Source organism: Ursus arctos, unplaced genomic scaffold (genome assembly GCF_023065955.2).
Source record: "Ursus arctos isolate Adak ecotype North America unplaced genomic scaffold, UrsArc2.0 scaffold_19, whole genome shotgun sequence".
Classification (NCBI taxonomy): Eukaryota; Metazoa; Chordata; class Mammalia; order Carnivora; family Ursidae; genus Ursus; species Ursus arctos.
This window is the reverse complement of record NW_026622863.1, coordinates 33,361,512-33,378,966: the sequence shown is the minus strand read 5'-3', so window position 1 is coordinate 33,378,966 and position 17,455 is coordinate 33,361,512. Positions and strand designations below refer to the sequence as shown.

Genomic DNA, 17,455 nt, shown 5'->3' with positions numbered 1-17,455 from the left:
GCGGCAGAGCGACAGGACCAACCCGGCTCGAAAGGAAGCTGCCCTCCGTGGCGGGGAGGCAAAAGCGAGAGGTAGTGAGGGCCGGGGCTGGAAAAAGAGTGGGCGGGTCCTGCGGAGGAGCGGCGAGGAACGGGTGGGGCAGTGGGAGGAGCTATTGAAAGGGCGGAGCCCTGCGGGGGAGGAGCCAAGGGAGGAAGGGGAGGGGCTCGTGAGCGAGTGGGGACATTTTGCTGGAGAGGACAGCTCTTGAAAGAAGGGTATAGGCATCTTCTTTGGCACGGCAGGAGCTGCTGGATGAAGAGGAGGAAGAAGGATCTTGGAAGAAGGGAAGGAGCCTGGGGGAAGGGGAGGGTCTATTCTAGGAAAGCGAAGAGCCAGGTGTGAAGCGCCTGGGCTTTAGGAGCAACAGGTGGAGTGTGTGTGTTTGATGACTTGAGCTTTCATGTACACTTGTAAGCTGTGTTGACTGCTAAGAAGACACGCGGTGCTTTACTGTTTTGTTACCAGAGCTAGGCACCTAATAGGCACTTAGCGAGTGAATGGGTGTGAGTGGAAAGAGCGGAAGGGTCAGAGACTGGGACTGCAGTAAAAAAGGTCTGATCCGGAGGGATGGTTGTATAAATCACGCCCTTAGGATTCCTTCTATGGGTCATCAAAGCTGCTGTGCTCTCTGGGCACGTAATAAGCATAAGGCACAGATAATTAACTTGGAGAGATAAGATTTATACTCCTGAAAATGTGAACAAACTGTGCAAGTTGAGTGGTGCATGTGCTTAACTTCGAGGCAAAGATTCGACTCCCTGCCGAGTTGTGTTCCAAAACTGTAAATTAGGTTGAAGTCTTCATATCATTTTCCTTTAGAAACTATATTACCAGTGATCAGCATGCCCAAGACAGTCTTCAAGATTTATTTAACCACTTCATATGACTGAAGCTTAGCTCTGTATTAAGAAACTTCGCTTCCATCATAGGTAATGGTGTTTTTATTCATTGATTTCTTCACTCAGCACACGTTTTTAAGGATCCACAGGGCCATCCATTCAGAATTCCAGTTGAGACTGCCAGAAGCCCATCTTTCCCAGTCTGAAATTCTGACATAGATTCAAGATTCCTTTAAACCTGAAACTTCCAGGAAGATGGGGGGAGGGTATAGGGCATGGCGTAGAGCCAGGGAGGTGGCAAGGAGTTTTAAGGGATCATAGCTTGCTTTTGACTTGAATATCCTGAGCTTTTCACCTCTCCCGGCCCATCAACATCCCCCCCCCCCCCGCCGCCTATTAATTACCTGGGAATGTGTCAACCAGGTATAGGAATCTAGAGTAAGGCATTTGGAATCTGACTTTTTATATAAGCAATGCCAAATAGGTGGCACGTGTATTACCACTCTTTATTCTCTGGCAGACATCATTAATCAACCACAGAAGTCTTTCCTGAAGTGGCTGTCTTAACATCCTTCTCAACACAACACTCTAGTTGTGTTGGGACTATTTGGAACCAACAATGTGGAACACATTCTTCATCCCTAACATAGAGAGTAAATATTTTAAAAAATTAACAGACATCAATGTAAATGTAAATTTCTACGACTCTTGGTAGTCCTTTTTTAAAAAAATGAAGTTTATCTAAACCAATGGATCAAGAATTCTGTAGATGAGATTTATATGCATAGGCCAGATAATTGTATAGTGAGGTGAATTTGCAGCCAGTTGGTAATTAATAAATGCCCCAGTACAAAGCATATCCACATGGCATTGTCCTTTACCCTCTCCTCGCCAACATTTTATCAGTGACTTAGATGAAGTTACAGGAGGTATGCCCATCAAATCCAAGTCTTAAAGTGGGAAGGAATGGCCAAACTGTGGGGTGTCAGAGTCAGACTGGCAAGTATCTAAGCAGGTTGGAATGATGGTCCAAAACCAACAAGAGGAAATTTTAGAAACATCTGATCCATTCAGAGGTCTATATCTAGTGAAAAAAAAAAAGAAGAACAAAATTTTAAAAGAAAATTAACAGCATGGATATGAAGTGAAGAAGACAGGGATTATTAACAATTCACGTGGAAAAAAATGTAGAAGTTATAGTTGACCTCCAGCTCAGTGTTAATCAAGATTGGGATATAGCTTTTTAAACATGTAGCAATCTTTGTTCAATTAATAGGTGTAGATTTCAGATCAAAGGGAGTCAGATTTCAAAATAAACATTTATAGCCAGACCACATTTGAAATATTACCCTCATTTCCAGGTACTATATTTTAAAGACATTGACAGGCAATTGTGCATTCTCAAGATGAGGGAATTTGAGATTCTCTTCTGAAGAATAATAGCTGTCTTCAGTTATTTTCAGTATTATCATGTTGCTTTTGGGAGGAACACCAGGAACTGAGGAGCATAAGTTTCAGGGTTGCAGATGTCATTCTAATCTTTAGAGCTATCAGTGGAATGAAACAAGATTCTTGCAAAGTAATGAGCTCTCAGTTGTATGATTGTAAAGCTCTCTAGAAGTCAAGAAGTGGAATAGCATGACCTACTGATTTACTTCAAATCGGTAAACTAGGCATAATTTTACTATCAGAAAATATGACTATTACATCCATACAGATGTCTGCATTTCAACGTAAAAGTAAGAATGCATACAATTTGTAAGAAATCACATATCCACTCTTTTAGTTGATCTTTGATTGCTTCTTGTATACTTCTATTTGTCATCTCTTACATGAACTGGAAGACAAGAAGGGACAATACAACTTGAAGGCATGGTTATTGGAGAAAAATTTTAAATTAAGACTGTTCTTTCCACTAACTGAATTCTTTTTTTTTTTCCTAATTAGGAAAAGACCAACAACATTCTATTTTAGCAGTGGAGCATCTTGATGCAGCTTGAACACCAGTGTTCCAGAGGAACACCTAGCAATCTGGTATGCAATGATCTGGCCATTTGACTAAGAATACTATGTTTACTGACTTCAGAGCTGATTCTTAGTGTTTGGTCATAAGGAGTCAATATTGTTCCCATGATCCTCCATTAAATGAATAAAGTACTTATAAAATGCAGTATTTATAAAAAAACATGTAAAGTGCTTATAACAATGCCTGGTGCATAGTAAAAGCTGTTACACAGCTCTTTTATTGTTTCATATTATTGTTACCTGGGTTTCTTTTGGCCCTTTGGAATATAATATGACTGGAACTTCTTCTGGTACCCTCACTGGGTCCAACTTCTATTGATGCAAAACAGGGGCTTTGCCAATACCTCGTCTTTGGCCTCTGCTCTTCGTCTGTCTCGATATAGAGATAACATTGTCTTCCTCTCAGATTTCACATGTTCTCATGACATGTGAGAAATAGTTGAAGTTGCTGGAGATGGTTACCCTGACAGAGAGAAGAGTACATGAACCTTTTCATCCTTTTCATAGGGCCGTTGGGAAGCTGAGGCAACGGTCCATCTTCAGATCAATGATTCTTCAACCCTTTGCTGTGACAGACAGCTTTGTACCTCTGATGCAAGCCCTTTTCCTGAAAAAATGCCTGAGCATTTTCCAAGGTGTCCTAGATCTCCTGAAGTCCATCCGTGAATGGGGAGCCTTCCCATCACAGAGTCTTGCTCTGGAGGGCAAAATGAGGACACAAGGATGGAGGATACTGAGAGGGCAGGAAAACCTGTATTGGGGTCAATATAAGGAAGATCTTCGTAACTGCTCTGCTGGATCATACAATCATGTAGGGTGCTTTTGAAGGCAGTGATGGCCAGACTTTGCCCAGACCAATAAGAATCAGAATCTCTGTGGGTAGGCTGTGGGGCATCATGATTCTAAGGTGCAGCCAAGTTTGAGAACCAGGAAATTAGAGCCATTGAAACAGGCTCTCTAAGTAGTGAGCACCTTGCCAGCAGAGATACTTCGAGCACAGAACTTTTTTCTTATTCATTTGAATACTCTGGCTATACTTAATCTCTCCTAAAGAGTATCTATTTCCTTGCTATATTAACCTCATGTGCACATTTATTTTCTTATTTAAATAAATGGCTTTGCTTTTGATTCTCTACTTTTCTCCTTTTGAACTGTACACTTGTTAAGTCTTTGGGCTTCTGTGGTACCAATGTGTTTGTAATTCAGAAGGAGACACGACTGAGTCAGGAGCTTCTTTGGCCTGAGCAGTGACTGAAGTGAAATTTCACAAGATGAAAGGATCAGGCAGCTTTGCACAATCTGGTCCTTAATCATGCTTTTGTTTGTAAACAGAATAGCCCTTCTGGTTTTTAGCCACTTCTAATATAATTTTTTTCCTTTCAGATTTCATTAATTTCCTCTGATGTCATATTGGAAAAGATTAGGATGTCCAAAGATATTTGACCTTCCATAGGTAAATGGACTTTATTAGCATCAAAATGCCACCTTAAGCCTATGTGAAAAAGCCAAAATGGTAATTAAACAGGTATTGTTATAAGAAGTTATTGATCTCTACCTCAACAGAAAATTTAATAAGTGGGTTTCTGACAGGGATCACTACAGTGAGAGAAAGCCAAGTGCGTGGTTCCCAGTCACCTCTGTGTCATTACAAGCAAGGAATCCTCAAGAAGGCCCTGGCTGTTCATCAGCATGCAGCTGGACTATTGAAGGTCGCTGCCTACGCCCTGGGATTCATCTCTGCAGCTTATGGGGTGACCAGGAGTAGCCTCTGTCTGTACGAAGGTACTATACTCATACCCATCTTTGAGATGAGCAAACAGACCCAGAAAAGTAACTTGCCCAAGGTCATATAGCTACTGATAGGATTGGAGCCCTGGCTGTTTGGCAACCAAGTCTGTGCCCCTGATCAGGATGATAACTTTCCATGGGTGGTTCAGTGGGTTAAGCATCTGACCCTCGATTTCAGCTCAGGTCTTGATCTCAGGGTCGTGAGTCCAAGCCCTGCAAAAAAAAAAAAAAAAAAGAAAAAAAAAAAAAGAAAGGATGACAACTTTTGTAACTCTTTGACTGATTATAAATGCCAAGCTCCATTTTTCAACCTAGAAAAATATCAGTTAAGAATAGAAATTACCACTCTCATCCTCACTGTCACTGGTACCATTACCACCAAATATGGTACTAGTGTGCTAGGGCTGCCTTGACATAGGACCACAGACTGGGCGGCTTAAAGAACAGAAATGTATTGCTTCACAGTTCTGGAAGCTGGAAGTCCAAAATCAAGGTGTCTGCAGGGTTGGTTTCTTCCGAGGGTCATGAGGGAAGGATCTACTCCAGGCCCCTCTCTGTGGCTTTCAGGCTTCTCTCTGGGCCTCTTCACATGGCCTCCCTCTCTACGTGTCTGTGTCCATTTTCATAAGGACTCAGTCATGCAGGGTGGATTAGGATGGGCAGACCAGCCTAACCTAGACCACATGCTCCCCAGCCTCGGCCGGTATCCAGAGTTGCCAGGAAGGGAAAGAAGGGAAAGTGGCCAGGTCACACATGCCCACCACAGTTCCCATGGTGTTAGCACAGTAGCATCTGGACTTTTTTGGAATGGAGGGCAGGGGTGCTTAAACCTATCTTCCTTGCTGTGCTCTACCCTGTCACGAGGGATAGAACCTCTGCTAACATCCTCCTATCCTCTTCAATCCCAACTTTGGTCTTCAATTAAATCTATTAGTCTTTCCAATTAGTCGTGTCTTTTATCATATCAATATCTGGCAATGGATGGTTTTGTAATATTTCTTTCAGTCTATTCTGAAATGTGTCTTGATGTTATTTTGCCTGGGTTATTAATTCAGTTTTTAAGAAATTAATATTAAAAACTAAGTTCAGCCTGCTTTTCACGCTACAGGAAGAAGATGTTAAAAACCTTCAGCCACAATCACAGTAATGGATCTCTGTCAGAAAAATGAGACTGAGATAGAAAATAGTGAAAATAATGAAATTCAAAGCCCAGAAGAAACAGAATTAACCTATACTTGCCCAGATGAAAGAAGTGAAAAGAATCATGTTTATTGTCTTCTCAATATCAGTGACATTACACTTGAACAAGATGAAAAAGCCAATGAGTTTGTCATCGGAACTGGTTGGGAAGAAGCAGTGAGTATCTCCTTGACTGAGGTGTCTCATGCATCTGTCTTTTGATGTAGGCCTTTCCTTTTACTTTTGCCAAAAATAGTTATTACTAAAAAATGTATAAGCAATGAGATACAGAAATCTTAGGAATAGAGGTAAAATACAAATAATGGTAAGAGCAGTACCTTTTATTGGGTATTTGTGGCCAGTTAGTCTTGGCAAGCACAGGACTAAGTGCTTTACATACATCACTTCATTCAACCTCTCAACAGTCCTATGAGGCAGGTATTATGAACAGCCTCAGTTTTCAGACAAAGATAATGAGGCACCCAAAAGGTGAAAGAGTCTGCCAAAGATCACCCAGCCAGTGGCCAAGGCAGGGCTTGAATCCAGCTCTTCTGGACTCCAGAACCCAAGCTCCTTAACTGCTGTGCTAAGCTCCCCAAGAGACCTGGGATTTCTGTCCTAGTGGTACCACTCAGAGCCCCATGGGTTTATTCTTAAACTATTCTTAGAATAGAATCCTAAATTTAGAACTGTAAGGAAATTTGGTCTAATACAGTGATTCTTAGGTGATGCTTGGCAATGTCCCACAACTGGGAATGAGGGGAAGGGGATGCTACTGGCATCCACTGGATAGAGGCCAGAGGTGCTGCTCCACATCCTACAGTGACCAGGACAGCCCCCACCACAAGGAATGACCCAGTGCTGTCTTGGTTCAGGCCTGCTATAACAGAATACCACAGATTGGGGGCATATGCAACAGACACTTAATTCTCACAGTCCGGAGGGTGGACATCCAAGATCGGGGTGCCAGCATGGTTCGGTTCTGGTGGGGGAACCTCTTCCTGTTTTGTGCTCACATGGTCCTCGGTGGTGTAAGTAGATCCCTTATCTCCACCTCCTCTTATAAGGGCACTGATACCATTTTGAGGGCCCCACCCTCTTGACTTCATTAACCCTAATAACCTCCAAAGGCCCCCACCTCCAAATCCAACACTTTGGGGATTTGGGCTTCAACAGAGGAATTTGGGGGGACACAGTCATGCAATCTATAACATGCCCTAAATGTCTGGTGCTGAGGTTGAGGAAACCTGATCTAATTGGTTTATTTTATAAATATGGAAACTGAGGCCAAGACATGGCAGACCAACTCCCCCAAGTCCACTTGACAGTTGAAGAAGGAGTTGGGTCTTCAGGACCCTCCTCTTATTCTCTCTCTGTGGCACCGCCCCACCCCTGCCTGGTGGACCCACAGGTTCATGCCAACTAAGTCAGGGTTATAGACAGTTCTGTTTGAGGATTTAAAACTTTCCAAGTTTAGAAGGTTCGGTTTACTATGGAAAGTAATGACTGAAATGTATCTATCCAAGGGCTGTTGGGAAAGAATTTTGTATTAATTGGAAGAAATGCCACATGTGCCCCGTGCTGGGAGTATGTTTGCTGCTCACAGTCTGTCGAGGATGATCGTGCCATGCTATCTCCTCCTGCCTGCTGCCTGTTGCTCTTCACTCTCTGCCTACCAGCCCTCCCTGGCTTCTCAGGCGACCTTGTCCCAAGGGGTGTCAGAGGCCTGTCCCGCCAAAACCAGCTTCCTGCCCTGGCTTGGGGCCCTTGATACTTCCTGTGCTGGTGCCAGGGACACGTGGGCCAGCATTTAAATGAGGACAGAGAACACTTTGCTGGTAGCAATTAGTGAGAACTTCCTATGTTTGCAGAGCCAAGCGACCTCTCAGGATGGGTTGCCTCAGGGCTGTACATTTTTGACCCAGACCAACCCAACCAACATTTAGCTTACCCGGGACAGCCCACCTGTGAGAATCAAAAGAGCCAGGCATCATTGACCCCCTTCTCTGGACTTGGATCCCCTGCCAGGCCACCAGAACACCCTGGAGATATAGATCCTCTGTAGCAGCTTCAACCCAAGGCTCACCTGGGGTGTTTTTAAAACCACCCGCCCAAGTCCATCTTGTGAGTATTGGCTTAGTCGGTCGTGGTGGGGCTCAGGAATCTGGATTTTTAAGAGCAGTCCAGATGAGTCTTAGGGTCAAGCCAGTAGAGAACATTTGTTCACTCATCAGGTGCACCTGTTTAATAGATTAAATAGAACATCTGTAAACATCTGTAGAAAGATTAAATTTCCAGAATTTAGGTTTCCCTCAGTAAGTATCCAGGTGAGTAAAAGGTGGCTTGCTACATAAGCACAACCAGCAGAAAAATCACCCCTTGTCTGGCTGGAGGAGGATGCAGGAGGAGTGCTTGGGGGTGGTAGGAGAGTGCAGGAGGGGCATTTGGGGGTGCGGGACTTGTCTTGTTCCAGCTGAAGCCACCTTTGGTAGAGAGGCCAGTTAGCCTGAGGATCTGTTAGCTAATGTGCTAGGTCCCTTCTCTGCAAAAGCTGGAAAATCACCTGGGAAGTCAGGTCTGAAGCAAGCAATGTGGTCCTCTTGAAGACCCAGCACCAACTTAGCAGCACACAAAGGGACAGGGTTCCAGAACAGAAGCCAGAAGAGTAGGCTGGGAGAGGTGTCCTTAGGCTGTCTCAAGAGTGTAGCGCAAGGCAGCGACCTTACAGCCCCCATATATACTTGCCATCTAAGAATTAGGACTCAATTATGCAAAAGAAAATGGGGATTTTTTTGGTTGGAATATATTTGAGGTATCAGTGTGGCTTTGGTAAGGGTACTAGGACTTTGGAGTAAGAAAGATCAGGTTCAGATTCACCACTTACAGGCAGCTAACATTGGGGAGGGCTCCTGTCCCCTAGCTCCAAGTTCCTCATCTGTAAATTCCGGCCAGAGGGGTGTATGAGGAGGACAGGAATGCCGGGATTCAGTGTCGGGCACTTACTAGACTTTTTGAAGAAGTGATGCTTCACACTTCAGAATTTGGGGAGCTGAGCACATGCAGTGAGAGGGTGCAGAGGTCAGGAGGGAACGATGGTAAAGGGATGTTTTTGGGCAAGATGACCAGAGCCTGGCCCTGTGGTCAGGCCCAGGAGACACTGTGCTCCTCACAGCCTCTCCTTGTCGCCTGTGTGGGAGTGCACAGACCTTCTGAATGTGCCAGAACTTTGCCATTGGCTGTCATAACATTTTGAACGGCGGTTTCCACGTATGTATACTGGGCATCAGAATACCTGAATTATAGTGCTGTGGCATGGGTTAAATGAATGAATGCCAATACCAATGGATCCTTAGCTCAGTGCCTGCAACATAGTAAAAACATGGGAACTATGTTTGCTTCTTTTTTTTTTTTTTTTTTTACACATAAGGTTGCCAGATTTAGCAAACGAAGACACAGGATACCCGGTTAAATTTGAATTTCAGTAAACAGTACCTAGTATGTTTAGTGTTAAGTATGTCTCAAATGTGGTTCTGTATTTTTATCTGGCAATTCTATTTAATGGTGACATCTGTGGCAAGCTCAGCCAGGGCACTCTGGGCGTGGACAGATGGGGGAGCAGGTGGTGCAGGGGTGCCAGGGTACGCTGACTCCAGGACCTGCTTCTGCTCATCGTCTCTCGCTCCAGCCCCACCACACAGCAGTCTTCCAGGGTTTGATAACAGAGCCTGGTAGGGAGACAAGTACGAACAGTTTTGATTTTAAGTGTCCTAACTTTATTTTAATGTGCATCTGAAAACAGACAGAGTCAGCACACCAAGATGGCCATTTACAAATATTTTTGCTTAGTATTTTAGTATTAAATCCAGTGGCTACTTTTCAGATTAACAAATACTGTTACAAATGTTATTACTTAGTATGAGACTAAAATAGTATTAAAATTAAAAAAGAAAAGGGTGAGTCAATTTTAAGAAAAATATCAGTTCAGATAGGATGGCCAAAATGGGGATGTGGCCACAGCTGGGGCAGCTAGAGTTTGAGCAGCTCTGCCGGGAGTAACATGCTGCTTTATTTGCAGGTCCAAGGCTGGGGAAGGACTTCTCCAACTGCCTGCATCTGGCCCAGGAAGAAGCTTAAAAAGGCGAGGGTGGGAGAAAGTGGCAGCAGCTGCTTACTCTGTGGCAGTCTCTCCCAAGGGAGCGCTGAGGCCAGGCCTCAGGCAGAGGCGGAGAAGTTGGGGTCGGGGGCTCCGGCTGAGGTGGGTCCAGAGAAGGATCAAGGCAGCCCCTCCCAGACTCAGGGGACCCCTCTGGGCCCCACCGCTGCCTCCAGCGAGATTAGCAAGATCTGCTTTCCCCCCTACAGTCAGGGAAAGAAAAAAAGTCTGCAAATAAAGGAGTTTATTTGGTGCAAGGAAGACTGGGCCACCCCTGAGGCTCTTAGGGGCAAGGACCCCAGAAGCCCCAGCAGAGGGCCCTCCATCTCAGACTCCTTGACTTCCAGGGCCCTTTTAGTTCTACCTCCCCTGAGGGCTTCACCCCCAAACGGCTTGGATGTTCTGGGTAAGAAGAGTAAGAACTTTTTCTTGCAGCCAGAAGAGAAGGTGCTGAGTGTGGAAAAGGATGAGTGTGTGGCTTGTGCATATGGATTGAAAACAGTTGACGGGAAAGGTGAAAAGAGACCCATTGAGGTGGCCAAGCACCTCAAGGTCAATGACACACTGCCTTTCCCTCCCCGGGTGGCCCCGACATCCCTGTTGGCCAATCCGGAGCGGTGCTGCCTGCACTGGTCCCTCCTGCCTGAGAAAAACCTGGTGTGCCCTCCCAACCCCAGCAACGTGCGCTATCTCGCCACCGTGCAGCTTTTGCAGAAACACGGAGTGCAAAACTACAAGGCCAAATTCAAAGCCAGGGAGCCAAGACCTCCCGTCAACACCCAAAAGCGCATTCTCACAGAGGCCAAGCAGGAACACAGGCCCCAAATGTTGGAGACCAAAGTGTTCCCGAGAACTCTCTTGCCGTCCCTCACCGTGAGCAGAGTTGTTATTCCTGTCTCCACTCACAGACTGCTCTGAGTTGCCACAATAGAATTCCTTGGGAATAAGCACTGTTTGAATTCATTCATCTCTCCCTGTCTCTCTCTCCCGCCCCATCCCACCCTTTCCTTTCTTCTCTTCTTCTGCCATACTCTTCCTGCCTATCTACCCTCCCTTGCCCTTTTTTTGCAGCAGAACCAGAGGAAAATGGACCTCATTGTATGGGTTTTGATTTATTCTCAAAACCCTCATATTTATGTGTCACCTGCTTCTGTTGCTTAGCCATTTACAAAATGCAAAGTGGTAATGCCAGTCTCAGCCTCTGCCTGCCTTATCTCTCCACTCCCCCTAGAAGCCAATGGACGGTGGGGCTCCGAAGGGCCTCCCAGTGATGCCCACGTCAGCCCGGAGCCAACTGGCAGGGGCTCTTTCCACCCCACCTCCGTGCCTAAAGCTAAGTGTAAGGGCTTGTTTAGACCAAATTGTTTCCTGATCTTTTGAACCAGGCAAATATCTATCTGTTGCTTTATTTTCTCTTGCAACAAAGATCTGAAACATTGCTTTAGTAGATAGTTCCAGCCTGTGTCCAAATAAATATCCTTGTGCCCAAGGTGTCATATCCTTATATCCACAGACGTATCATACCCACTACATGCTGCATATCCCAGGGTTTCATATACTTATGTTCTAGCCTCATGCTAGTCTCCATGTCTGCAAAACTTTTAACCACAGCTCTATAAAGTCCATCTTGGGAAGCAGGTTAAGAGTAATTATTTGAAAAAAAAAAAAAAAGTCATTGTGATTATAATTGTCATCCTACATGCTTCCTGCAGCCTTACCTTGCATCTAATATTTGGGAACTCACAACCCCAGACAGACACTTATGGAATAGGGATGTTAATTTCTCCCTTCTGTGCCTCTTCTTCCTTCATTTTACCCCAATGCATATTTCCTGAAGTTGTATATACATTAAACATTTGTAAATGAGTTATATTTTAAGTGCCAAGTGACAATGCTATGTAGAGAAATGCTCTGAAAAACCAGTTTTTAAATATGAGTAACATTTAGCCGCTCTGTAATTACATAGTTAGCATTTGCTTATGGTAGGTTGTACTTGAACTCTGGACTTCCTGTCCCCTAATGATGGGTAGACAGAATATATGACTGTATTTGTTAACATCTGCTTTCCATAACTGGTCTTTGTAATGTCTTTTCTCTTAGTTTAGGTTATTGTTTTGTGATTTCTATTTACAAAACACCAGAAATGCAGAAATGATTATAGTACAATGGTCATTAAATGTGTATTTTGCCTACTGAGGTTGGACACTTTTTTATAGTCTAGAAGCAGTTTTTAGGCTCTGCCCACTTCTTCTCTGAATGAAGAAACCAACTGGATTTTGCCCCGAAGAAGCTCTGATTTCCCACTGTGTCTGGAACATGAGGTGTTGGATCCAGGGCTGTGTGAGGACCCTCCAGCTCTGGCAGCCTGCCCACCTAAGTCAGTGGTTCACCAAGCCCCTCTTAGAAACAGCAAGATCATGACGAAGCTCAATGTGTAAAACAGGCAAGAGTGTCGATTAGGGTGGGAGCGCGTCTACCAACATGAGTGAGGGCCAGAGCCCAGCGGTGCTTACATTTTGGATCTTGAGGCAGTCTGAAAACACTAAGTTAAAACAAAATATTTTTTCTTTTTCTTTTTTAAAAGGATTTTATTTATTTATTTGACACAGAGAGAGAGAGAAATAGCACAAGAAGGGAGAGGAAGGCAGACGGAGAGGGAGAAGCAGACTCCCCAGTGAGCAAGGAGTCCTATGAGGGGCTCGATCCCAGAACCCTGGGATCATGACATGAGCTGAAGGCAGACACTTAACCGACTGAGCCACCCAGGTGCCCCCAAAATATTTCTTTTGTAAAAAAAAACTCTTTAGTTGAGATAAGGGTTATAAATTCTATAGATTTTGGAGTAAACATAATGATTTAGAATTAAGAGGAGGGCTGGTCTGAACAAAGGAAGGGCCCAAATTTAAAGATGTGTAGTATCCTTCTTTTTGAGCAAATAATTAGTTTGGCCCGCAAAATATTGACTAAGAGGTTTCTCTATGAATAGATATGAGTGTTCTGTATTTGGCATCTCTTTAGGTAATTTTTCAATGAACCTGATTAAGCCCCTCCAGGATCTTATTTGCATTAGCCTGGGTTTAGCTTGTTTTTTGTGGATAAAATCACTCTAGGTTTTGCCTGTTTCCATTCAGATTAAATCAGGATGTCCAGACTGGTCTCTGATGTCCAAGTCTAACTAAAGGAAAAATGTGTAACAGAATGCAGTCTCCATCAGGGTTCTATGTCACCAACAACACTTTCAGGGGGAAATCCTGCCACGTAAGTGTGTTAAGCATGTTATAATGATGGCAACAGCCCTCTTCCTACCTCAGGGTAATGGTCTTAGTTAGGGTTTGGATCCTCTAGTCCTCTCTAAACCAAGCGTGGAGGGCTGTGTTTCATCCCTCATTCTATTAGTTTTGGATGTCTCATTAAACTTCCCAAACTCCTATTTTTCTCAAAAAACTTTAAAAATCACCAAGTGGAACTGTGGCAGCACGTGACACAGGGCTCCTGCAGGGCCTGAGGTCACCTTCTGGGCGAGGCCGGGTTGAGGCCTGGGGCTGCTGCTGAGGGTCTGGGTGACGGAAGGGAGGGGCTGGAAACCTGGGCAGACAGAATGTTTCCTGACAGACAGGAGGGGTTGGCACTTTTGAAGAGAAAGAGGAAGACTTTAAATCAGAATAAGGCCGGACTACATTTGGACAAGTACGCAGGACTTTGGCTACTCAGGGAGACTGTCCCTAATTTTTATTCTTTTTACTTTGGAAGTGGCCCCCTTTTGTGAAATTTACCTGTACTTCAAGGACCATGCTATAAAATGATTGGAACCTAGAATCAAATTGGCTTTCACTCTCCCTCCCTCCAAGTTTAAGAGCTTCAGGACCCAGAAAGACCACAGAAGCCTAGCCCATCTCTCTGGGTAACCCCAGCAGGCCAAGACCAAGCTGCACGACTGGAGGAGGCCTCACATCTGGGGCTTTTTGGGGTGTCTGGGTTTGGGTCCAGTGCAACCTTGGTGCTGCAGTTTAGGGGCTACTGAGAAGCAAGGTAGGGAATAAACAGAGGGGCTCCTGTGGCTATGACCAAGGACATATCAGGGCAGTCGTTGGTGCCCCAGGGAATACTCTACCACTGTCTGCCAAACTCACTGGGACGCTGGTGCCACGAGACTCAGTGCCGTGCTCTCTCAGTCCAGACTAAGCTCTGCCCCAAGCTCTACTACCAGCCACACAATACAGTAATGCCTTTGAACTTACAAGGCACTGTTCTAAGAGTTTTAAGCCCCTTCTGGGTATTACTCTCTTTTTCCTGAGCAAATGCATGAGTGTCAAGGATCATTTTCTCCTTCCTTTGTTCCCATGGCTGGATAATTCTTCATAGGGACTGTTTTGTAGGATATTTAGCAACATCCCTGGCCTCTATCTACTAGCTGCCAATAGTATCCCTCAGTTGTGAGAATCAAGAATGCCTCCCGACATTACCAAGTGCCACAACGGCAAAATCAGCCCAGTTGAGAACCAATGCTTTAGGGAATCCAATCCCTGTGTTAGGAGCTTCTCTGACAGTTTTACTTACAGAGCACAAGCCTTGGCACAGGGACAAAGGAAAAGTGGGCGATGTCTGGCTTACCGCATCCTGGAAAGCATAGGTGCTCTGGATCTAAAGCCCTCTGGTGCTCTCAGCTTTGTCTTGGTCCTTCAAGGTCTCTGGTGGTACCTGCCCAGGTTCCCCTCAGAAGGAAGAGACCACAAGCCTGCTTTTTCTCTGAGACAATCTCGTAATGACAGTAGGCCCACTTAGTGCCCAGAAAAGCTGTCAATATTCCCATATTTGTCTTTTGAGAATGTGCATTATTGCTTTGGCAAGGTTTTCAAGAAAATTCTATGATGTTAAGTTGATGTATTTACATGTAATGCCATTGTTCAGAATTCCCTACTGTTTAAGCAATACTCTCAACATTCACTGCTTATGATAAATCAGCGTGAGTATTAAGAGGTGGCCAACACTGCATACGTCACACCTCAGTAGCCACTGGCAAATTGACACATCGCACATATATATGAAAATAGTCCTTGTTCCCGATTTAGCTCAAACTACAAACCTTTCTTCCCCGTGTATTTTCTAAAATGAAACAATTTCTCTGCTTATGAAAACTTTGTTAACTTGAAAACATACCATGAACTAGTCGTATTTTTAGTACCACAGGACCATTAGCAATTTTATTTAGTCAGCATGTGTTCTGAGGAAAACTAGAAATCAAACATTTAATTTGGGCTAAATACCACCTGTTCTGATATTGTTCACGACTCTATGAAGGCTTAGTTTCAATCCTCATGACTGATTTCTTTCATGTAATTTCAGGAAAATGGAGTGTCAGATCCTTATTATGGTAGCTAGAGAACACTAAATCTGAAGACTGACTACTTAGGCACGTATCTCGTTAGAGAACAGTGATTTAAATGGTTTTAAAATAGAACACATCTTACCAAAAAGGTAAAAAAGAACAAACAGACAGCAGCTTACAATTAATAGCACTAGACTCTCAAATATAGCTAAACAGAAATTGTTCCCACAAACTAAGCCAATATAAATAATCCCGAAAGCACAGTTGGCTAGTTTTGATGGTTTCTTAAAAGTGTACTTTAAGGGGTGCCTGGATGGCTCAGTCAGTTAAATGTCTGACTCTTGATTTCGGCTCGGGGTCATGACTTTGGGGTCCCGGAATCAAGCCCTGTGTAGGGCTCAGCGGAGTCTGTCTCCCTCTCCCTCTGTGTCCCTCCCCTCTTCACCCCCCCATGCTAGCTCTCTCTCTAAAGTAAATAAATAAATCTTTAAAAAAGAAGTGTACTATAAAATCTTAATTTCTGAAGGCTCACTTTAAATAGGGATGTTATTGTGGTGCATTGGAAGGTTGAATACCCTTTGTGATTACTTAACTAAGATGCATTTGACTTCTGCCACGTTTTTATTACAGCACAAACTCTACATTTTCTGAAGTCATTAAATTTCTCGTTATAGCACAGGAAAGAGAAGATAAAGTAGGAGGGGGATGACGTTCAAATTCAGTCCTAAACAGCAACATGTCTGAGAGGCAATCATCTAACCAAACAAGGACATGGAAAAAGTGATGGATCACCAGAAAGCAAAGAGTAAAAAAGCTGCTGCCAAGCAAAAGCAGTAAAAGATGCCGCGCTAGGAACAAGGTCTCACTGACACACGCCATGCTAAGAAGCTCATGCCTTTATGACAAAAAAAAAAAAACAAACAAAAAAACTTTGTTCACATTGAAATGACATATACACTTTTGAGAATAACAAAGTCACCATTGGAGATATATTTTTTCAAAAAAAAAGTAATTTTCTCAAATATTTGACCATTTCACTGATAAACTAAAAATGAGTATCACTTTTTACAATTATTTTGTTGTTTCTTTTTTGTAGCATTCTATCCTGTAATACTAACTTTCTTGCCAGTCATGTACCAAAAGTCAGTGGCAGGGCCTTGGCAATAAGTTTCTGCTATGTCAACCTTCACTATTTTGACTTTGTGGACTTAGAACAAAGTTACAAATGTGTATATTTTGTTATTAGTAAGGCAATATCAAATTTAGAAGTTTTTTTTCTTAAGTTTGTTGAAAGGAATGAATATTGGTACTCTTCAAGCGTTATCGACAATGCTTGAATTTATTCAGAGTTTGGGCGTTTGCTCCGTCCCCACCCACAGGTTAGTAAACGTAGTGCCACATCTGTTAGTTTGAGAACACTGCAACCTGGGCATCCCCTTCATCTTCAGCCTGCCTCTCCTGAAATGTAAGCTAACACATCAATACTGCTGACACCACTGAGAGAACCCTTTGGATTGAAACACTGCAAAACAAGAGTATTTACTTGACTACCTTCTTGTGTAAGAACATTATACTAGCCAACATCTTGATGAAGAAACTAGATGAAAATCCATGTCATTTAACAGTCTTTTAGACGTTGGGAGTATGAAACCAGAAGACCGACATGCTCTTTCCCAGAGCCAAATCTGATCAGCGACACTTTGAACGCACTTCCGATGGGAACATTCACATCTATTGTGAAATGTCAGGAAAATAAAACTGCATAAATACTTGAGACTTCAAAGCCTCCGTCCCTAAATCCCCAAAGGTACACGTTTCTCCTTCCCTCTAAGAACCTTCCGGGACCCGAGTGAGAAGCACTGCTTGAAATAAAGCAGAGTAAATACTCCTTAGAGTCAATACTAGATGGCAGGTTTTGGTGAGGTTTGGACTGGAATTAAGGTAAACGTAAAACCGAGGCCATAAAGGATTACTTGATCACCCTGTCAACTTGCCACTACTAATAAAACAACTTCACAACTAGACTGACAAGGATACATTTTCTTCCGATCAAAAGAAGCTTCAAGTCTTAGCATCTTTCAGGTTAAGTCTACAAAAATTTTA

The 17,455-nt window shown here is 43.7% G+C and overlaps 1 protein-coding gene across 3 annotated transcripts; it reads left to right on the top strand.

Annotated features, from left to right (window-relative positions):
* The first annotated feature begins 208 nt into the window (after window positions 1–208).
* On the top strand, window positions 209–12,627 carry CUNH16orf46 (chromosome unknown C16orf46 homolog). Of its 3 annotated transcripts, XM_048224008.2 has the most exons (7): window positions 209–971; window positions 2,829–2,915; window positions 3,414–3,541; window positions 4,290–4,359; window positions 4,497–4,688; window positions 5,803–6,050; window positions 9,949–12,627. In XM_048224008.2, the coding sequence occupies exons 6-7, from the start codon at window positions 5,841–5,843 to the stop codon at window positions 10,942–10,944; spliced, it is 1,206 nt and encodes a 401-aa protein (XP_048079965.1). In that variant the 5' UTR covers window positions 209–971; window positions 2,829–2,915; window positions 3,414–3,541; window positions 4,290–4,359; window positions 4,497–4,688; window positions 5,803–5,840; the 3' UTR covers window positions 10,945–12,627. The 3 variants fall into 3 exon arrangements, with proteins under 3 accessions (XP_048079965.1, XP_026351080.2, XP_057170657.1); XM_026495295.4 differs by lacking the exon at window positions 3,414–3,541 and having other exon boundaries at window positions 211–971; XM_057314674.1 differs by lacking the exons at window positions 209–971; window positions 3,414–3,541 and having other exon boundaries at window positions 2,621–2,915.
* The last annotated feature ends 4,828 nt before the right edge of the window (window positions 12,628–17,455 follow it).

Coding starts and splice junctions, on each gene's coding strand:
- CUNH16orf46 (XM_048224008.2), top strand. CDS start 5,841: ATGGATCTCTGTCAGAAAAATGAGACTGAGATAGAAAATAGTGAAAAT. Junction 6,051..9,948: donor GAACTGGTTGGGAAGAAGCA/GTGAGTATCTCC, acceptor CTTTATTTGCAG/GTCCAAGGCTGGGGAAGGAC.